Here is a 23,224-nt window from a genome sequence, read left to right on the forward strand (position 1 = left end):
ACATGTGCAGCTTGTGCTTTTGTTGCCAAGATAGCAATGAACATCTGACAGGTGGCTGTTGTCAGTATGTATGTACGTACAAAAAATGAACGAAAATGCTACAGTTACAATGCTTGTAATGTCCCATACATGAAATATCTTATACAGTACATATCCCATACATATCTTACAGTATTTATCCCATACATATCTTATACAGCATATATCCCATACATATCTTATACAGTATATATCCCATACATATCTTATACAGTATATATCCCATACATATCTTAAAAGCAATGTGACATAACAGTGGATAAAGAGAAACTAGTTATTGCTTTATTTGTTGTTTTAAATGGACAAAAAAGGACATAAATGATATTAGAGTGACTTAATAAGAATAATTCAATACAAAATTAGGATAGGGCCTTTTAATTATGAGTTCATTCATAATCTGATGTTAAAAATGTGATTAGAATGTGATACAAGGGGAAAAATACAACAATTCTATTTTCAGTTCTATTTGCTACAGTTCTTAATCATTGAGATAAAGACTTAAGACTGGTTTGTTTAGGTAATTTCACACAATTTTAAACCATTTTAAGCTCTTTAAAAAAAAGAAATGCTTATAACAAGCTTATTATAAAAGATTCTGAGTAACGTATGTAATATGTACGCTGGAGATTATAACAGATTCCCTCATTTGGTTCTTTACTGCACGTTCTCTCCTCTTCAAGCGCAGAAGAAGTCCATATCCTACACACATCCACACAACATACAGTAAAACATCACTATAATCATCATCATATAAAAAGCCAGGAAGAGTGTTCTCCTTATAAATCTGCTACCTGTGATGAATGCAGTGGGTGAAGGTAGAGAAACTCACCGTTGTGGGCAACTCCACAGTTTTCTTCACAAAAACCTGCGTTTCATTCACAAAGTTGGGGGGAAAATAGCCGATGATGCCCATTTGATCCACATACCGGTCACCATATACCTGCAGCAAAACATCAGTAACAAATGTTATCCTTTAAATAAATTAAATTGATATGTATTGCTGGAATATTCTCAATTTTTAATGTTTACAGTGTACAGATATGATATATAAATATGATTATAAATAATAAAAGAAGTAAAGAACTGAATGTACAATGCAACAAGATCACAGACTTTCTAAATAAGTTTCTCTGATTTTGCTATTTATAGGTTTATGTTTGAGTAAAATGAACATTGTTTTTTTTTTCTATGAACTATCAACAGAAAACATTTCCCCCAAATTCCTAATAAACTTATATTATTATAATTTGGAGCATTTATTTGCAGATAATGATAAATGGCTGAAATAACAAAAAAGATGCAGAACTTTCAGAACTTAAATATGCATATTCATAAAGTTTTAAGAGTTCAGAAATCAATATTTGGTGGAATAACCCTGGTTGGTTTTTAATCACAGTTTTTTTTTTCATGCATCTTGGCATCATGTTCTCCTCCTCCACCAGTCTTACACACTGCTTTTGGATAACTTTATGCTGCTTTACTCCTGGTGCAAAATTTCAAGCAGTTCAGTTTGGTGGTTTGATGGCTTGTGATCATCCATCTTCCTCTTGATTTTTAATTCAGAGGGTTTTAATTTGGTAAAATCAAAGAAACTCGTTATTTTGGTAAGTGGTAAGTGCTCTCTTATTTTTTTTTCCAGAGCTGTGATTTTTGTTTTTGTCATGACAGTGCAAGACTGACCATAATCTGGAAACTGCAGCTTTAATCAGTTCTTTTTTTTATCTTAAGATATGGACATTCAAGCACACACATATCAAATATATCATGACGTTCAGCCTGATATGAGGAGAGAAATAAATCACAGGAGACAGACAGACTGTTATAATTCAGATACTCACACTTCCAGACCAGAAGACTCCAGCTCCCTCTACAGGCTTCAGTTTGGAATAAACATAAATCATCTGGCCTCTCTTCAGGTTAATGTACCTGCAGTCAGGAGCGACATAGTCTTCAAGAGCTTCAGCCATTGAGATAACATCTAGAGAGAGATAAAAAACAAGACGTGCATTAGCAAAGTATCATTTAAATACACAACCTAATACTTATGGAAAAAGAATACGGCAAGCCATAAAATGAGACCAGCAAAATGAGAACTAACTATCATTTCTAAAACTTTAATTTCAGATTTTTTAACAGTTTTAATATAATCTATACACTGTATTTTTTAGTAGTAAAAAGTCCGGAAAAAAACAAAATACACACAAATACACATAAATACTAACAGACTTACAATTCGCTTATGTCTCACTGAAATAGGTCTGTATAGTAGTGTCATTAAAATTTGACAAAAAACACCAGAGTCAGAGTGCAGAAGATACTTACAGTTTACAGTATTTTATTACAGGAAAGTAGACGAGACATACATTACATGGGACATAAAGAGAATAATTCCATAAAAAATCCATACATGACTTAATTACTGCCTAATTCAGCTAATTCACACAACATGGACCAAAAAGACAAGGTGATCTTAATCTAATTTAGGATTTACATTGGTTTGATCACAGTTCAATATGTTAACCTTTCAAAACAGCGTTAAATAGGATTTTTCTTTTGTAAAAATAGATTCATTGTTTCAATTCCCTCACATTCAGGCCTCTGTAGATGGCTCCAACAGCAGAAGACCACTTTCAGTAGCACTTTTGTCAGCCGAGGACAGAAAGCTGAGGCTGCAGTGAGAAGTAGATGAATTTCTGCACAGAGGCACCGAGATGACAGGTGTAGAACTGCGAGAATTCATGAACTGGTCAACAGTTGGGACTATAGTGCATGTGACCATAACTCCAACTCAGATACAGCATCCAAACTTGTGAATATTTTGAAAATAACAAGAATGCAGTACTATGGAAGTGAGCTTTGCTTTTGTTATAATAAAGTAATGCTGACCACTACACTACACTACATATCATGACATGCAGCCTGATATGAAGAGATAAATAAATCATAGATCACAGCAACACTGTTATAATTCAGATTCTCACACTTCCAGACCAAAAGACTCCAGCTTTCTCCACAAGCTTAATTTAGAAAGGTTAAGAACTGAATTTCTGCTGAGGCACACAGTAGAACAATGGTTTATAAAACATACCAATGAGGTTAGTGTTCAGTGTTCAGACTGGAATCCAGCAGAACACCTTTTGGTTGTGTTAGAACAGGTAAATCCTGAAATCTCTGCACCTGTAATGACTCAGGCAGGCCACTAGATGGGGTCCTTTCTTAATTCACCAACTCCAGGAAACTGTCCACACACCTGTGCACACCTGGACACCTGGATTATGTAGTCTTTATGATCTGCATGCTGCCTGGATACCTTTACACAGTCTTGTTTGATGTGCCTTTGCAAAAGCTTTCTGTTTTTTGTTCTGAATATTATGAATAAATCTACACTGATGGGCGTGACTGATTTAAACCCTGACTACAGTCACCCGTCCGATGTTAGAAGTGCAGAAGCACTGCGCCATTAATGTGAACTCAAAAAAGTCAGCGCTCAAATTAAAACCAATAATTTTAGCTTGATTTAAGTCTTATATTTTAAGAAATCTTACTAAGAAAAGTAGCTTATCTTATTGACCGACTTTTGTGCTTAATATAAGTATATCCATCTTAATTTACATATATTTTGTCCTGTTTTGGACAAAGGATTTTGCAGGGCATTAGGAGATTCAATTGTAATAAAGTCTTGCTAGCTCTTGCTGAGTACTTTCATATATGCACCAAATATTTGATTTAAATAATGCGTGAATTAAATAAATTACTTAACTACTTGACATCTTTAATCTAAATAAAATCAGAATCTGGAGAAATGCCTGTCCTCTTGCTGTGAGAATTTACAACTTATTATGCTATGCAATTTTAAAGGCTTAACTAAATAATGTTTAAATAGCCTGCAAAATTATAAATTCAATAATAAGTAAAGTGAGATTTACAAAAAAAGAACCTTCTGTTTGAAGAATCATCCACATTAAACAGACTCACATGAGCAATCCTTGTCTGCACATCTTTTTCTGCCAGCCAGTTTCTCCATTTGAACTCCAATTACGGACTGATGCAAAAGTCCGAACGAGACAAAAAGCACAACCAGGCAGCTCGGCTTGTCCATCTTCAGGCCAGGTAAACAAAGAAATGACTTCTTACATTAGTACTCCCCACTGTACCCCTCCACAGTCAGAAAACTGAAAAACTTCTGCAGGAGAGCCAATGAGGCTGCAGCTTTAGAAGTCCACATTCCAAGCTCAAAGGGGAGGCAGTGCTCTCTGTTTGCTGAAGTATTTTTTCCCTTCCTCTGTGAAATACTCTCGACTTCACGCTGAATTATTATGTCTTTCTGACAGACCAGTCACTGTAAGCCTCCCAAACATAACTGTAAAAACTATGACCAGTTCTACATTAATGCATATTGTGTTTAATGATTTTATTTTCTGTTTGTGTATCTGTTTACACCCAGATTGTAGTGTTTCCCCCTCCTGCAGTGGGTGGAAACGATAATAAATTGCATTGAACTGAAGCCTTGCTAACACTGTTTTTTTTTGCAGGGCAATGCTCCATGCCATACAGCTAGATCAATTAAGGAATGGATTAAGGACCACCAGATCAACACACTGTCATGGCCAGCTTTATCTCCAGACCCCCAGAACCCCACTGAAAACCTCTGGAATATAATCAAGAGGACGATAGATGCTCACAAGCCATCCAAATAACTTTTTATAATGTTTTTGCCAAGAGGGAGTGGCATAAGCCGGTCTCCCAAAAGCAGTGTGTAAGACTGGTGGAGGAGAGGAGACCAAGATGCATGAAAGGTGTGACTGACAAACAGGGTTATATTTCACCAAGTATTGATTTCTGAACCCTTACAACATTAGTATTATTAGTAGTATTATTATTTCTAGTGCACTGTAGGACCCTGTGGCGCAGCCCAAGCTTTTGTCCTTAATGCCATTTTCCCCTTTACATTACATTGCTTGAGTTGATACTTCAACTTCTACAGACGTATTTTAAATCCTAGTACCTAGTAATGAATGAGTAATGAATGTGAACACTTTTCACACATTTGTCTGTGCATTAGTGCTCAGACCCGGCCAGTTCTGCCAGAGCCTGAACCGCCCCTAAACCATAAACTGTCATTATGAGCCAGAGCCTGATTTAAACCCAACATTTTTTTTGCAAGCAGAGCATTACAATTGAGCTTTTTAAAAACATTCTTGGGCTGTTTAAATGAGCAAAGAATATTAAGAACAGATCTCCGAAGGATTAAAACACAAACAATGCAAATAATGATAATCTAATATTATTTAACATGGTTTAAGAATATAAAATACTTTCTGAACAAACAAACATTTTAATGTTTAGCATACAGGCTAAGTTCAAAAAGACACAAAAAACAACTGCAAGCACGCCATAGCTTAATATAAAATATAAATATCATTAAAGATCGATAGATCCTATATTGATCCCAAAGGAAATTTAGGCATCCAGCAGCAACAACACAATACAATAAGAAACATATTCAGCATAAATTAAACAAAGAAGAATAGAAAATATATAAAGGTATAAAAAACTCTCTATACAAGGTAAAATAACTATCTGTAAAAAAACAGAGACCATTTTATGGTCTAAAATCTACTGTGCATGCAAATTTTAATCCATAAATTTCCAAATTTCATGCCAATTTTTCTCCATCGCAGATTGCAGCTGATGAAACTGATGAATATTCAAACATTCCCCAGCCAATGGTTTGCGCCGCCTCATGAATATTAAGTATACGTGACGTCGCTGCTTCCGCAAACTTGGAAGCGGCTGTGAGTTGTTGTGTATTATGTTGAGCGGGGGGATGAGCCCCGGCCCGCCGCGCTTTATTATGCCTCCTCTCCCGCCTTCACCTCATTTATTTATACCGGACCGAAGCCTAGAGCTGAAAGAAGTGCGAATGATTCGGTTAAAAGGAGAGGTTTAGTTTTTTTAAGGCTAGTTTTTTTCTGGGGCGGCTGCGGCTGCTGGAGGGGGTGCTGGGCGGTAATGGATCCGCGGGTATCGGAGCTTTTTGGTGCAGGTTCCGCTTTTAAAGCCGGTTCTCAAGGAGGCGGTTCGGGCTCCAATAACGGTGCTGCTGGGGCGCTTTCGAAAAAAGCAATTTGTAAGAATGCTAAAAAGGCGAAGAATCGGTCGGGACGGCACCCCAAACTCAGCAATAACCCACCTTATCTACCTCCAGAGGTGAGCCGGTCATATTCTCTTCCTTCTCCTCCTTTTTTCTTCAGTAATTTAGCTGCTTAAACTAGTTGTCTTAGCCTAGCTTACTAAGTTAACTAACTCATATATATCTCATATAACCTGTAACTTACTGTGGGTTAGAATTAGTTAATGAACTAGAAAACTCGCTACAGAAAGTAGAAGCAGATAAAGCCAGGCAATCTTTTAACCTACTACTTTTAAATACTAACATTACTGTGTTTTATTAGTTTTAACTTTTGGTGACTTCTTTTTCTTTCAGCTTGCTATCTAGTTAACACTAATTTAGTTATTTTAAAGAATATAAGCATTTATTTATTTATTTATTTGACCTGCTGTGGTGGTGTTATAGTTAAATAATGTTATGTGTTTCAGCATAGCTAGCTTAAACCGTCCTTTCTTATGAAAACTTAACCCACTAACTAACATAGGTTAACTAGTTTAGCTAGTTAGCTTAGCTTAGCTAACCTTTTAATGGTGTTATTGTTGTTATTGTGGGACAGGCAGAGTGCAGTCTTCCTCAGCTCAGATTTCACTTTCAAACACGTAGCGTTAGCGCTATCTAGCTAAACTAAAAGCTGTTCTGTCGATTTGTGCTACCCGTCCATATGTGCTTCTTTCCGGCACTGCGCATGCGCTGACCCATATTATTTTTTTTTAAAGTTTAGATGGTAGAAAGTACAGTTTTTCTCGGGTGTATTCAACAATAAACTCAATGATCGCTATTTGCTTGAGTGAATGATAAAAATAATAATTATTTAATTAAAAATACAAAAAACACTAATCTAATCAGTTTCTAATCACCTCTATTGCATTATCTCTACCCTGATATAGTGATTTTAGGCTATCCAAATGTCCTTCATACATTTCTGTTTTAATATGGTGCTTTTTTTTTATTTCTACATTTTAAATATAGCTGGTTACATTAGGGTAGCACGGTTTGGCAAGGTAGCACAACTGGACAGAACACTGCTTCTTTACGGCACTGCGCATGTGCGGACTTACATTTAAAATAAATATGTATATATTTGAATTTGTTTTTCATGTTAATTCCTGACGTTTTTTTTATTGAGTACGTTAAACAATTCACCTGAATGTTACAAAATTGCAAATTGCAGTTTGGAAAAATAAATAAATAAATAAAATAATGTTTATAAAGAATTAACTTTACCTGATACTGTAATATAACCTATGTAAATTTCTTACTTAGACTTCTGATTTTCTAAAATGATGCTTTTAAATGTTTTTACCGTTTAAATATAGCTAGTTACATTAGGGTAGCACGGTTTGGCAAGGTAGCACAATTGGACACATCACCGCCAACTCAAGACTAGTCTGATGAGCAGAAGACCAGTGTGTCTGTGGTTAAACTAAACTAGAATAAAGTTTAATATGCTGCCTTTTTGTACTCTGTAGGCTGAAAGGTAGCTAAACCAGGTTGGCATGCTAATTCAGATTGTTTATCTATTGTTAAATAACTCACTGTCAGAAGTAAACTGATGCAACTTCAGAGTAACAGCTGTAGCTGTAAAGTTGACTCAGACTGAAGGCGGGATTTCCTCAGCTTCAGCCAACCAGACAACAAAACTCCCACTTAAGAGAGTCTCTAAGCCAGATATCTAAGCTCTATAGACTGATATGAAGTATCTAGGATATTGAATAATGAAACATAAAAAACATTAAAGATGTACAACCAAAATGCAATAAAAAACATCTGTATAAAAGAAGAGGATCACATTTAAAATATCATGAAATTCAGCAATTCCAGACTTGTATTTTTGTATTCAGACACTTTTATATTCTATATATTCTATATTTGTACAAAAGTGTAAAACTATACAAAAACATCATTAAGCCAATTTCAAAAGTGTATTAAAAAGTTTTACTCCCTGCCCACTGGTACATTTAGACTCATTTGAATATCTTATATGATAAGATGTGTGATAATTTGTGGTTAATATGATCAGGCACTTTAGACCAGCAAGCCATGGATCTATTTTAGTTTATACCGTAGTTGACTTCCTGAAACTGTTTGTACTGATGTGTACATTTTAGATTAGATATACAGGGGAACGTGCTCCTGTAATCACCAAAAAAAAAAGTTAAATTTAAAGTTTTGTTCTCTATATTTGTTATTTACACCGATCTATAAGCAGATTATAAACAGAGTATAATATTCTGTGGTATCTATAGTGTTTATATAGTTTATTCAAGCAACATTACATTTCTTTTTTTTAAGTTTGTGTATATTACCCAAATTAAACACACGCACAGGTACACAGTATGTTATATGTAGTGTATTACAGTGTAATACATTTTCAGTGATATCTAACGTGTGGCGTGTTCAGTGAGAGTGCAGGTCATGTCCATTCTGCTCTTTCTCTTCAGAAGTTACGGTCTTTGTTATGCTGCATGCAGTTTCATGCTTTGTGCCATTGAAAGCTGAAGCGTGGTGACTATTGTCTCAGCACTATTCAATAAGTACTCTGTACTTTCCTTTTGTTTCAGATTGAAGAGGGGAACGTCGAGTACAAGGTAAGCTTTCAGCACTTAACGTCCCTCTTAATGGGTTTTTAGCAGCTGTCTTACTGAAAGTTTTAAAGCTGTGTTGTGCTGAGCGTGCAGTTTTAATAAGCTTCAGAAAGTTATTTTTGATTTAATCAGGTTATTGTATTGTTTGTTTGTTTTTTTGTTGGCTTAGGGGGTGGTTTACATAGTTTTGTAGAAATACATAGAGAAAACATTTATATTGGTATTAGCGTTGCTTAACAAAATAAGCAAATAAGCATCAGATTTTATAATTCGATGTTTTAAAGCTTTATTTAGTGTTATACTTTTGCTACTGCTAGGACGTTGGTCAGTTATGCTGGGTGATTGATATAAGTCTGCAGACAAATGTTAGATTTCTCTGTAATGCAAATTTAGGCTGATTAACTATTGTAATTAATAATTTATGCTGTTGCATTGGTGCAAATTAAATGCAACAGCAATTTAAATGCAATGCAATTTAATTGTATATGTTGTAGGGGGTAAGATTTACACCTGTTTTTATAGTGATTGGTTAATTAGATACATTGACCCTCCTAGTTAATATATAAACAAATATATATACTATTGACCCTTGCTTTTGTTTGCATTTAACAAAACAAGTTGAAGCCTATGCGCCTAATTTCTTTGTAGCTGCTTTAATATAACGAATGGTTTAGTGTTTTTTTAAGTAAGTTGAATCACCAGTATAGCTTATTTTAGCTCTTATCTCTTAGTTTGTGAAGTGTAATGATTTGTGTACAGTATTGTTATGTTGCCCTAAGCACAGCCCTTGGACCTCTTACACAGTTAAAGTACAAGGTGTAAAACATGCCACTGCTGTAAATATGTGTAACCTGATTCTATGGTGGTACTCAATGCTGTTTTTAGCCCCCAGCTGTTCTGCCTTCACATGTAAACAAAACACAACCTGTAACTGTACTTTTAATAACTATACTATTATGCAACTTTTCACTCTATTCAATTAAATACAGTACCAGTCAAAAATGTCTAAAAATCTTATTCAGTATTTTTCTTTATTTATTTTTTTAATGTGTTTTCTGCATTGTAGATTAATATTAAAGCAATAAAAAACAATTAAGGGACACATATGGAATTACATAGTAAACAGTAAAAAATAGTGTTATTCCCCCACATTAATCTCGTGATCTAAATCTGATGAACTGAGATGGTGATTTGAGGTGATTTAATTGGGATGAGCTGGAGCTTCACAGCGTGAAGGAAAGAAAAGCAGCAGCTATTGTTCAGCACCTCCAGGAACTCCTTATTTCAAGATGCTGAGAAAACTATTCCAGGTGACTCTCCCTCATGAAGACGCTGAGATTAAAATCTCACCAAGAGTCTGCAGATCTGTCCTCAAACATAATTGTGCTAAACGAAACATATATACATATATTATATTCTGGTTTGTTTAACACTTTTTTTGTTTACAGAATAATTCAGCATGCGTTCCGGTATAGCTGTAATATAGTCTTTAATATTAAATTCACAATGTACAAAAAATAATAATAATAAAAAGAAAAAAACACATTGAAAGACAAGAGGTGTGTCCAAACTTTTGACTGGTACTTTATTTTAGTTGATTGAACACACAGGTCATATTTAAAGTAAAATAATACAACAAATTGTACTGTTATGCTAAATTACATCCTTTTTTTTGCAGCTAAAGCTGGTGAACCCCACGCAATATCGTTTTGAGCACCTAGCTACACAAATGAAATGGCGTCTCCAGGAGGGCAGGGGAGAAGCCATATACCAGATCGGGGTGGAGGACAATGGGCTGCTGGTCGGCTTATCAGAGGCGGATATGAGAGCCTCTCTCAGGACTCTTCGACGAATGGCTGAGAAGTATGAACCTGTTTAAGCTATTTAAGACTTTAATATGTGCTAACAGCATTATACTAATATACTTATTATTATTTTATAGATTTAGAGCTGTTGGTTGAGTGACTGATGATCAGCAGGTTTTGCAGATTAAACTCTCCTTCACCAATATTGCTTTAAAATTTCTTACAATACACAGCTCTGAAAAAAAATAATTAATAGAGTTTCTCTAATTTTGCTATTTATAGGTTTATGTTTGAGTACAATGAACATTGTTGGTTTATTTTATAAACTACAAACAACATTTCTCCTAAATTCCAAATAAAAATATTCTCATTTAGAGCATTTATTTACAGAAAATGAGAAATGGCTGAAATAAAAAAAAGATGCAGAGGTTTAGTTTTAAGAGTTCAGAAATCAATATTTGGTGGAATAACTTGGGTTTTTAATCTCAGTTTTCATGCATCTTGGCATCATGTTCTCCTCCACCAGTCTTACACACTGCTTTTGGATAACTTTATGCTGCTTTACTCCTGGTGCAAAAATCAAGCAGTTCAGTTTGGTGGTTTGATGGCTTGTGATCATCCATCTTCCTCTTGATTTTATTCCAGAGTTTTTCAATTTGATAAAATAAAAAATAAATTTTAGTTGTCTCTTATTTTTTTCCAATAATTTTACAATCCTTTTCCGATCAGTTGTTTCAATTGATTCGATTTTTCAAAAGCCCCATGGTTGCAATCACTAATGTATATACACCCACACATACACACATGCACACACACACACCTGTATATTATATATTTTTAGACTCTTTATAATGATTGATAAGGAAAGAATGTTTGAAGACATTATCTGCAAACCTTAAAACATTATAATTGAAAGGATAAATGTGAAATAAAAAACGAGAACTATCAGAACTATTGGCAGTAGTATGACATTATCATGCAAAAAAGAACTATGTAAAATCAACTGACATAATTAAAGTTAACTAACAAAAACATTTTTAACCCTTTCAGATTGTTCTGAGAGTTAGTGAAACATGCTATTAATTATGTAAATGAATCCCTAATTAATAGCATATGTAGTACATGTGTAATAACAGTGTAATGTATTTGTAATTGGTGTTCTCCATCTTTTTGTTCTCCGTATTAATGTAGCCCCCTCTTTCTTACTGTGTTTTAGGGTGGGTGCAGACATCACAGTTCTCAGAGAGCGGGAGGTGGAATACGACTCTGATGAGATGCGGAAGATAGCAGAGGTCCTTGTCAGAAAAGTACCGGATGACCAGCAGGTGAGTTAACCTGTTAAAGATTAAAGCCTGCTTATGTGCTGTTTTTTGTATGCAAGCGAACAGCTGTTTTTCATTTTTATTTAAAATTGTGTTCACAGTTCCTGGACCTTCGGGTAGCTGTGTTGGGTAACGTGGACTCGGGGAAGTCCACTCTGCTAGGGGTTCTTACTCAAGGGGAGCTGGATAATGGCCGGGGCAGAGCACGGCTCAACCTGTTCCGACACCTCCACGAGATCCAGACAGGAAGAACCTCCAGTATCAGCTTTGAAATCCTGGGCTTCGATAGCAAAGGAGAGGTGAGCATTAGATCATTAGTTTTTTCGAACTGTTTCTATCTGTTTAGATTGTTTTTACAGTCCAGGCAAAATCAGATCAGAAACTGCCCTTCTTTTGATACCTTTTTTCAGTAAAAGAGCTGTTAAATGTAAGATAATTAACTAGGGAAGTTTTAAATATATAAATTGAGGACCACTTTTAGTTCACATCTCAAAATTACATTACATTACATTACATTACATTACATTACATTACATTACATTACATTTCATTTGGCAGACGCTTTTGTCCAAAGCGACTTACAATAATGAAGTACAAAAGTAATAGGAATTTAGATAACCCATTTTAGATAGGGCTTAAAGGAGGCCGAAGGGAAATAAAGGGATAGAGAAGTGAAGGAGGGGAAGAAGGAAATGGGGTTAGAAGTAGTTAGTGTGTTAGAGGTGTTAGGAGAGTAAGTGCTCTTTGAAGAGCTCTGTCTTCAGGAGTTTATTAAAGATAGTGAGAGATTCTCCTGATCTGGTAGTAGAAGGTAGTTAGTTAGAGGTGTTAAGAGAGTAAGTGCTCTTTGAAGAGCTCTGTCTTCAGGAGTTTATTAAAGATAGTGAGAGATTCTCCTGATCTGGTAGTAGAAGGTAGTTAGTTAGAGGTGTTAAGAGAGTAAGTGCTCTTTGAAGAGCTCTGTCTTTAGGAGTTTATTAAAGATAGTGAGAAATTCTCCTGATCTGGTAGTGGAAGGTAGTTAGTTAGAGGTGTTAGGAGAGTAAGTGCTCTTTGAAGAGCTCTGTCTTCAGGAGTCTCTTAAAGATAGTGAGAGATTCTCCTGATCTGGTAGTGGAAGGTAGTTTGTTCCACCATTGGGGAACTCTGTATGAGAACAGTCTGGATTGCTTTGTGTGAGTGTTTGTTTGGCAAAGCGAGGCGACGTTCATTGGAGGAGCGCAGCGGCCGGGAGGTAGCGTAAGCCTTCAGGAGTGAGTGCAGGTAGGAAGGAGCCTGTTCTGTCATCACCTTGTAGGCGATTGTATGAGTTTTGAATTGGATGCGAGCAGCAACCGGTAGCCAGTGGAGCTCAATGAGCAGCGGGGTGACATGTGCCCGTTTTGGTTGGTTGAAGACCAGACGTGCTGCTGCATTCTGGATCATTTGGAGTGGTTTTACTATGTTCCCAGATATTTGTTTGTTCCCCCAGTATTCACTGCTGAAACTCAGAAACATGTTGTTTCCATGTGGGTCAGCCAGACGTCTTCCTGTAGCAGTTTTTTTCTCCAGTTTCTAAGAGTCTTTATTTGAAGGTGTAGAAACAGTACTCACCACTCTCTGGCTTCATCTGTAATTTCTCTAAAGAAAATAAAGGCCTTTACGTTTAATAGTTCCAGAATTCTCTGTGTTTTATCTGTGTCTTTTTCTAGTTATTATGATGATGAAAATGTGAATGTGTGGTAAGTGTGTAAATGCTGCTGCAGTAGAGAGTAACAGCAGTATAAACACCATCTGTTCCAGCACTGTTTTATTATAGATAAAGACTTTCGAAATTGACCTTTTTAAAATCCATTTCTAAAGTTTAGTTTATTTCTGTTGCTACTTACCAGCTGTAAACTGTTAACCAATTAATTGTTAAATATTTTATTTTTTTTACAATTTATCTTTTTTGATTTCTATTATATAAAAAAAGTTTAGTCTTGGATGTTTTTTAGAGTTGTGGAGTGATTTCCTTTTAAAATTAAAATAAAGATTAAAAATGATTCTCCTAAAAAGTAATTCTCCTGTTATATTTAGTTCTTGATGAATCTATGTTTTTCATTTATTTGATAATTTCCTTTTTTTTTTCGACGTATGAAATGGTAGAATGTTGTTAATAAATAAATAAATAATAATACATTTATATTTTTGTAATTCTAAAAAGCCCTGTCAGTTTACTGGTCTGCAGGACCTGAAAAGCTTAAATGGCAAAAATAAAGGGTTTTTTTCAGGTAGTGTATATCTTTTGACCGGTAGTGTATATCTTTCCTGTCTGAGAAGACAACTTTGTACCATAACATCTGAGACTAAACTGAATGGTCTCCCTTTCATTACCTTTAAAATATTAAACGTTATTCTATTAAAAAGTGATTTTTAATAGAATAACAATGAAGATAATGTAGATATTTATTTCTTGAGGCGTCTATGCTTTTCCATTTATTTGATAATTTCAGATTTCATTGTATTAAATGATTAAAAGTTAGGGTTTAATGAACACTCAGACACTGTGCTTTCTCTTTCGTTTCAAGACCAGGAAGAGTTTTGCTTTGGGTGGAGTAAAGCTTTGCTGGCTGTTATCATTTGAGTGGAAAGTATTTAAATTATGCTCCATCCTTGTTATGTATGACCTTTGGGTTTTGACAGCCAGTCTTTCCTGTCCACAGGTGGTAAATTACAGTGAGTCCCGGACAGCAGAGGAGATCTGCGAGAGTGCCTCAAAAATGATCACATTCATCGACTTGGCAGGTCATCATAAATACCTGAAGACTACCATCTTTGGCCTTACCAGCTACTGCCCTGACTTTGCCATGCTAGTGGTCAGCGCAAACACAGGCATAGGTAACTCCGTCATCATATACAAGACTTTTTTCACATGTAAAGTTTCCATACGTCTGAGGTTTGTTTGAGATACAGTGAGGAAAATAAGAATTTGATACTTTTTCACCTACAAAAAATAGAGACGTCTGTAATTTTTATCATGGGTACAATCGTTTCTATTATTTAGAAATAATCAATTAGCATTTTATTGCATTAAATATATGTAAGATACAATAGAAAAACACAATATTTTGTACAGAAAGAAATTTTCTTTGCAATTAAAGAGATCCAACGTTTCCTGTAGATCTTGTTTGCAAGTTTGCACACATTACAGCAGGAATTTTGGTTCACTCATCCGTACAGATCTTCTCCAGATCTTTCAGGTTTCGGGTTCGTCGCTGAGTAACATTAAGTTTCAGCTCCCACTAAGGGCTTTCTATTGGGTTCAAGTCTGGAGATTGGCTAGGTCACTCCAGGACCATGAAATGTTTTTTAAAAAAGATGCTCCTTAGTTGCCCTGGCTGTGTGTGTTTTGGGGTCATTGTCATGCTGGAAGACCCAACCACAACCCATGCTATTACTAAGGCCAAAATCTTGCAATACATGATTTCATCCATATTCTTCTTGATGAGTTGATATCAAAGAGCATTTTGTGTTTCTTGCATTTTCTAATAATTTCTCCATCAGTTGTTGCTTCTCTCCAAGCTGCTGCCGTTTATTGTCCTGTAGATCATCCCAGTCTTGTGCAAGTCTACAGTTTAGTCCCTGGTGTTTTTTTAAACAGGTGCAGTTAATACAGGTAATGAGTGCAGAATAGGAGAACTTCTTTAAGGTCTGTGAGAGCAAGACATCTTGCTTGTAAGTGATCAAATACTTATTTCATGCAATAAAATGCTAATTAAATATTTTTTAATATAAAAACCGTACTAGGAGATTTTCTGGATACTATAGGTGGAAAAACCTGCAAAATTGGATATTTAAGTATCAAATACTTATTTTCTGCACTTTAGTAGTCTAGACTGCAAGCCTTTCTGACCTAACTGCAGATAAACCGGTGTTAAGGTGACTCGGCCAGCAAAGCACGAGCTGATAAAATTCAGATTGCAGGGCAAAGTCACAGAGAGTGACCTCGTAATATTTAGTGCACTTAAGCCTTTATAGGGCTTCTCAAACAACCTGTATGACGTATGTAAGCATGTCACCCACTCCCTGAAATAGCCTCACTGGGCCTTGTCAGTGTCAAACTATGGGGCCCATACAGTCTGATGCAGAGGGGGATTAATAGTGCTCGGTAATCTGAAACCTGACAGACCAGTGCTGACGCTACACACCCCAAGATAAGACAGGCCTGGAGCCTGAGGGCATAATTAACCGAGCCTGCTGGGGTGCCATAATATAAACCAGTCATCACAAACTTCCAGCAAACATTCAGTTCAATAAATGCATGATCATAATCCTATCTTTTTGAGTTAGTGTGACTTTAAATTAAAAAACAAAAGATTTTCAGAATTAGCTGCTTTATCAACAGGCAGTTTAGATATGCATATAGTGGCTTGCTTGTATTGCCTGCTTATATTGTATTTTATTTATTTTATTGCGATTTGAAATGATAGACCAACACAAAGAAGCAACCACTGATGCCTACACAGCACATATAAATTACACTCAGCTGCACTCTGTTAACTCTATAAACTAATTAAATTAAAACTTCTGAAGGCTCGGAATTGATTGCACTGGATTTTATTTTATTTAGAGGTTTAAGAGCTGAATACTTTTGCACGTCACACTTTTTGTTTGATTTTTATTTGATTGGAAATTTGAAAACTGTGTATTATTTTCATTACACTGCAAACGTTTGCTACATGTTGGTTAAATATCAAAAATGTGAAAAGGGGGGTATGAATACTTTTGCAAGCCACTGTATATATTTTTTATATATATTTTTTCTGGCTTTTAAAGACATAAAGGATTTTCCACAGTCTTTTAGAGAAGATCTGTGAAGGTCATTTGAAGGTTACAGACAAATTTAATCAAACAGAAAGCTTTTAAAAAAGTTTTTAAAATAGTTCTGCTCCCGGTTTATTTCCTGTGTATTCAGGGTACATTGCACAGGCACTCGTTTTAGGCCTGGTGGTGATCCTGTAAGAGGAGAGGTTATCTAGGCAAGTGGGTCAAGCACAAGCTGCACAACCAGAAGTCTTAAAGAGGAGAACTGGCATGGCACTTGCAACCCGACACTGGAACGTCACGTTATACATTATGCAACGGAAAAATGAGCTGTTGCTATGTGGAGTCTGAGGCTTTGCTTTGCTTACATTAAGCTGAAGGAGTCTCCGTTCTGCTTCCCCACACCCCCAGCCCTTAAAACCTTTAAAAGAATGGTTGCTTTTGGCTGTTTAATCATTAACCTGCTGTGGCAGATGCTCGTGCACTAAAGCACACAGGCCCAGTCTTCTCTGTGCTGACCTCTCGGCTGGAGGAGGTCACCCTCTGTGTTTGTTTTTAAGCTGTCAGGGAAGGATCAGCTGAGAGGGAGGGAGGAAATCAGCTGAGAGGGGGGTGGGGGGGCCGTGGTGAACCTAAAGAAAGCAAGTCATTAGGAGGTGTTCATGTCCTGACCTGTTAAAACTGTGTAAGGGTCAGGTTGTCCCATTCCTGTAGGAGTGTCTAGACTTTCACAGTGTGTACAAAATATCAAATTTCCTTAAAGTTGCTCCCTATTGCTGTTACAGTACATTTTGCATTATGCTAAAATGATGGTTGGTTTTGAAAGCAAACTTAAATGCTTTAATAATAAGTATACCACAGTTAGTTCCGACCCTGCTAGTTCTGTGATTGGCTGAGAGGCGCTCTATAAGTGCCGTTATCAGCCGGTAATGCACTGTAAACAAAGCTCTCCACATACAAGTAACCTAGCAACGCTGCAGCGCTTACAAGCCAAACAGTGCAGCTACAAACAGAGCAGCAATGGAACTATTTTAACTTGTGAAGTGTTTATAATCAAATTTTATTACTATATCAATACTTGGTAGGGTCACCTTTTTCTGCAATTACAGCTGCAGCTGTCTTTTGGATTTTTTCTCAACCAGCTTTAATCGTCTAGAGACTGAGATTTTTGCCCCATTCTTCTTTAAAAAAAAAAAAAAAAAACATCTCAAGCTCAGACAGGTTGGATATAGAGCGTCTGTGAACTATATACGTGTTATACTCTATATACGACACAGTAATGAAGCACTAGATTCTGTACAACAGCTTGACATGTTTTGCCTAACAAACTACGGTACCCAAAGCATTTTGCATTTTGCAGAGTTGACTTAGCAAAAAACTAAAAATAATTTTCCCAAGAGAAGCCCAATGAGTTAGTGTTCACATCAGTACAGTTCTGAGCAATGTTAAATGAGTGGTACTTTGCTCTATTTTGGCACATGTTCACACTTTAAACTTTAAACATTTATTTTAAATAGCTTTTGTTCTTAATTATTTCCAGATTTTTCACATTATGGAGCTTCAGCTAATTATACCAGTTTTTTGTTATGGTTGATTTAGGATTATGTAGCAGACTTGCTGTGTGGTAACAGTTATTGAAATGTTTTGAAATGTAATCTTTGTGCAGCTTGCTTGCTGGTCTAACTATGTAAAGATCAAAAGATCCAATGTCCTAAAAGACCGCCTGGCTTAAATGTCAAAGCTAAAAATACACAACTGAAGTGGAGATGTTCCACATTTCCTCCTCAAACCAATAAAACCTATTTAAATTACACAACATTTACTGCGTTAGGTTATTTTCTTTACTGTGCAAGAATTGGAGTGATTCGTAGTTTAGCCTTATGTCCGGCCATAACCTTATTAAAAGTTTCTTTTGTTTAAACATTCTTTTACATGACCTTCTCTTTGTTCTTTTGAGTCCTTTATTGCTGACTAACAGAACCTTCTGCATGAGACAAAGTCCAGAATGGGTCTCTTTTGATGCATCTTTTAATGCCTCTAAAATGAAAACAATATTTTTTACAGCCCGATATGTAATAAATTATCATACAGCTCTGGAAAAAATTAGACCACTTTGGTTTCTGAATCAGTTTCTCTGATTTTGTTATTTATAGGTTTATTTTTGAGTAATATTAACATTGTTGTTTTATTCTATAAACTATGGACAAATTTTCTTCCAAATTCCAAATAAAATTTGACAAAATATTGTAATTTAGAGTATTTATTTGCAGAAAATGAGAAATGGCTGAAATAACAAAAAAACAAGTTCATATTCATTAAGTTTTAAGAGTTCAAAAATCAATATTTAGTGGAATAACCCTGATTTTTAGCATGTTAGCATTTTGGCATGTTCTCCTCCACCAGTCGTACACACTGCTTTTGGATAACTTTATGCTGATTTACTCCTGGTGCAAAAATTCAAGCAGTTCAGTTTGGTGGTTTGTGATCATCCATCTTCCTCTTGATTATATTCCAGAGGTTTTCAATTTGATTAAATCAATGAAAATCATCATTTTTAGATGGTATCTTTTTTTTTTTTTCTCACAGCTGTATTTGATGTCTCTTCTTCTCTTATGTTTTCAGTGGGAACCACGCGGGAGCACCTGGGTCTGGCCATGGCCCTGAAGGTGCCCATCTTCATTGTGGTCAGCAAAGTGGACCTGTGCACCAAAGCCACAGTGGAGCGCACCGTCCGGCAGCTGGAGCGCATCCTCAAGCAGCCCGGCTGCAACAAGGTTCCCCTAGTAGTGTCCAGCACAGACGATGCGGTCACTGCTGCCCAGCAGTTTGCCCAGTCGCCCAGGTACCTCACAACTCTTAACACTACCTCAAAGCCACCTGTCAACAACAATAAACCCAGGTTAGCCACGTGCGACTGCAGGGGATGTGCTGTGCTCGGGGCTTGCTGGAATGGTTTAACCAGTGCATGCCTTTTTCTTTCTTCTAATATAAAACTAAATCCATGTTTATCTTTTGAATATTTAAAGCATTCAGCAAAGCGTTCTCACACACATTCTGTACTTTCTCTTTTTTTATTTTATGTTCTTTTCTTATTTTATTTTATAGCATCACGCCAATCTTCACGCTGTCCAGCGTGTCGGGGGAGAACCTGGAACTGCTGAAAGTGTTTTTTAACATCCTGCCTCCCCTCAGCAATAGCAAAGAGCAGGAGGAGCTCATGCAGCAGCTCACAGAGTTTCAGGTGAATTAAACAAATCATTCGTTGTCAAACCCAGAATTCAAAGCAAATTGAGGTAATATTGGGGGCGCCGAGTGGTCCAGCGGTCTAAAGCGCTGCCACTATGAGCGGGATGTCACAGGTTCGAACCCCTGCTCATGCAGCCCTGCTCCCTCCGGGTGGGTAGATGGCGCTCTCTCCCCACATCACTCCTAGGGTGATGGCCACAGCACAGGGCGTCTGTGAGCTGATTTATCAGAACCGAGCCGCCGCACTTTCCTCATCAGCAGCAGCTCGAAAAGAAGCGATGGCTGACTTTACATGTATCTGAGAAAGCATGTGTTAGTCTTCGCCCTCCTGGTGTGTTGGGGCATCACTAGTGATAGGGGGAGTCCTAATGAGTTGGTTGGGTAATTGGCCGTGTAAATTGGGGAGAAAATGGGAAAAATTAGAAATAAAATTATACAAAAAATGCTTTCTTAATGATATTTTAAGACCATTAAACCCACATGTCTGTGCTACAAAAATATAAATATTGTATTTATTAAGTTCTAGATCCTATTGACAAAAACCACTGTTATTATCGGTTCTGTAGGTCGATGAGATTTACACAGTGCCTGATGTTGGGACCGTGGTTGGTGGAACACTGTACAGGTATGAAGGTATACTTAAAGATGTAAAGTGTTTACTCGTGTAGTAGCTGTTATACATAACATAACATATATTCAGTACCCTATTTTTGAGTAATGTTCTAATTCAGATTATGGCAAGAACTACTCAACTAAGTAAAGAAAAAAATACTTTACGAAAGTCAATTTGAAAAGAAGAATATGAAGAACTTTGAAAGTATCCTCAAGTGCAGTCACCGCAAAAACCATCATTATAAGACATTATAATGATGAAACTGGCACTCATCAGGACTGCCCTAGGAAGGAGTAGAAGAGTGAGAGTTTCCTAGTTTGTACAGGAAATGCTTCTTCCCAGAGTATTTTGGTTTGTTTAACACTGTTTTTAAGTTACTTCCTGATTCCTTATGTGTTCTTTCATAGTCTGATAGATTACTTCACTATTCATTTACTGTGGAGAAAAGAAAATTAAAAACATTAAACAAGAAGGTGTGTCCTAACGTTTAACTAGATAACTGGACTCTATAGCTTAGTATGTGTAGTATATTCTGTATGTTTCGAACAGTGTACAAAGTCCATGTTGTCTTTAGTGTCCTGACCTCCCATGTGGTCTGGTCTGGTGTGCAGTGGTATCTGCCGTGAGGGGGAACAGCTGGTGGTCGGCCCCACAGATGAAGGCCAGTTCCGGGAGCTGACGGTGTGCAGTATCCAGAGGAACCGCTCTGGGTGCAGGGTGCTCCGAGCAGGACAGGCAGCTACTTTGGCACTGGGTGATTTTGACCGCTCATTACTACGAAAGGTCTGTGTGTGTGTGTGTGTGATTGTCTGTATGTGTGTGTGTGTTCACAGAGCACAGTATGAAAAATGATTCCAAAGATTTTTTACAAATATTTAAACAGATCCTTTTGACATAAAAAGTGCCTGCTGTTGGGACGTGGTTGGTGGAACACTGTACAGGTATTAACACCGAGCTCATTGATGTTTCGTCTTTGGCCCCACGCTGCAGGGAATGGTGATGGTGAGTCCAGAGATGAACCCCACCATCTGCTGGATGTTTGAGGCTGAGATCGTCTTGCTTTTCCATGCCAAAACCTTCCACAAGGGCTTCCAGGTGACCGTGCACGTTGGTAATGTGAGACAGACTGCCACAGTGGAGGCTCTGCAAGGGAAGGTAAGAGCTTGATCTCTGACTTGAATGTGAAGTGGAACTAACATGATGCATGCTTTTATAAATTGTAATCAAATAAAAAATTTAATCTGAAAAGTGGAGAGCACTGGTCAGAGAGGCAGCCAAGAGAGAGGCCCATGGTCACTCTGGAGGAGCTGCTGAGATCCACAGATCAGGTGGATCAGGAGAATCTGTCCACAGAACAACAATACGTCGTGCACCTCGCAAATCACAAAACCTTTATGGAGGAGTTGCAAGAAGAAAACCATTGTTAAAATAAAAATGTAACAAGTGATGTTTTTCAGTTTGTAGCCACAAACTTTATAGGGGGACACAGCAAATATTTGGAATGTTGGAGTGTGCTTTTTCATATTGTAAACTGCACATGAATACAATTTTAGAGCATTAAAAGAAAAAAACATGAGGTTTTCTAGAATTTAATAGTTGCAATCCCTCATTCAGACCAAATTTTGATCTTTTCAAGGGAATAAAAAGTTCAGAAAGTCACACCGTTCTTTCTCTTTCTCTCAGGAGGAGCTGCGCACCGGAGAGAAAGCAGTGGTGCGATTCAAGTTCATCAAGCACCCAGAATACCTCAAAGTTGGAGCCAAGCTGCTCTTCAGACACGGAGTAACCAAAGGCATCGGACAGGTCACCAAACTCCAGCCTCTGTCTCAATATCAGCACCACTCTTAGAGTCACCCTCTCTCTATCTCTCTGTGTCTCTCCTTCTTTCGTTCTTTCTCTCTCCTAGCTCAGAGGACCTAGACACAGTCTACCAAATTTCAGTAAACCTCCGGTCAGCCTCAGATTCCTCTCTTTTATTCCCTCTCTCCTTCACCAAAGCCTTCACTGACCTCAAGCCTTTGTTTTTTAAAAACAACTATTTCATTTAAAAGTTCAGTCTGGTTTACAGGCTTTTTATTTTGTAGCCTTGTATTAAGTAGGCTGTGGAGGAGAGTCACTCCTGTTTAAGCTTGAACACACTGGTCAGCGTGTGAAGGTCAGGGGTTTGAAGCAGAATGACAGAATGACAAAGCGGCAAAGTTTTCGGCATCCTTCTCCTTTAGGTGGGCACTTTTTTGTGTTTGTAAAGTGTGTTAAAGGAGAACTCCGGTGTGAAATTGACTTTGTGTGTGGTAAAACATGATGAGAAAGAGTGCATATCTTTTGTTAAATAGCACAACTCTCTCTCTCATAGCTCTCCTGCAGCTTTCTGAGATCCAGTAATTGTGTGCAAATTTTGTCCAAACAGGCTTTTAGAATAGGTTTTAATGGAGCATATTTTGCCCCTGCAGATAAATCGCTTTTTACACTGTTATCCAGCTCAAAGTAGCTCCACACCTCATTGCTAGAATCCGGAGAGCCCTGAAATTTAAAACGAGACATTAATAACTGTAAAAGAGCACAAAAAGTTTATTAAAAACCACTGTTTACTCCATGATAAGTAGAGTAGAGACTTTACTTTAAGATGGCAGCGCCCGGTGATGTAGCTAACGCTACGG

At 36.9% G+C, this 23,224-nt stretch overlaps 2 protein-coding genes across 4 annotated transcripts; one reads left to right on the forward strand and one right to left on the reverse strand.

Moving 5' to 3' along the window:
• On the reverse strand, window positions 1–4,209 carry LOC111196057 (otoraplin). Its single transcript, XM_022685217.2, has 4 exons — window positions 4,015–4,209; window positions 1,878–2,017; window positions 869–979; window positions 1–738 (listed from the first exon to the last, which is right to left on the reverse strand). Exons 1-4 carry the CDS (start codon window positions 4,136–4,138, stop codon window positions 715–717), a joined length of 399 nt encoding a protein of 132 aa, XP_022540938.2. The 5' UTR covers window positions 4,139–4,209; the 3' UTR covers window positions 1–714.
• A 1,602-nt stretch (window positions 4,210–5,811) lies between these two features.
• gtpbp2a (GTP binding protein 2a) lies at window positions 5,812–22,528 on the forward strand. 3 transcript variants are annotated; one of them, XR_007440011.1, is made up of 12 exons: window positions 5,812–6,249; window positions 8,773–8,799; window positions 10,475–10,659; window positions 11,818–11,926; window positions 12,025–12,222; window positions 14,608–14,782; window positions 19,331–19,607; window positions 19,814–19,949; window positions 20,521–20,579; window positions 21,179–21,321; window positions 21,558–21,722; window positions 22,251–22,387. XR_007440011.1 is itself a non-coding variant. In XM_022685213.2 (12 exons), the coding sequence occupies exons 1-12, from the start codon at window positions 6,052–6,054 to the stop codon at window positions 22,413–22,415; spliced, it is 1,866 nt and encodes a 621-aa protein (XP_022540934.1). In that variant the 5' UTR covers window positions 5,814–6,051; the 3' UTR covers window positions 22,416–22,528. The 3 variants fall into 3 exon arrangements, 2 of the variants coding, with proteins under 2 accessions (XP_022540934.1, XP_022540935.1); XM_022685213.2 differs by having other exon boundaries at window positions 5,814–6,249; window positions 21,179–21,350; window positions 22,251–22,528; XM_022685214.2 differs by having other exon boundaries at window positions 5,815–6,249; window positions 19,331–19,550; window positions 21,179–21,350; window positions 22,251–22,528.
• The last annotated feature ends 696 nt before the right edge of the window (window positions 22,529–23,224 follow it).

The sequence above is a fragment of the Astyanax mexicanus genome, chromosome 7 (genome assembly GCF_023375975.1).
Source record: "Astyanax mexicanus isolate ESR-SI-001 chromosome 7, AstMex3_surface, whole genome shotgun sequence".
NCBI classification, from domain to species: domain Eukaryota; kingdom Metazoa; phylum Chordata; class Actinopteri; order Characiformes; family Acestrorhamphidae; genus Astyanax; species Astyanax mexicanus.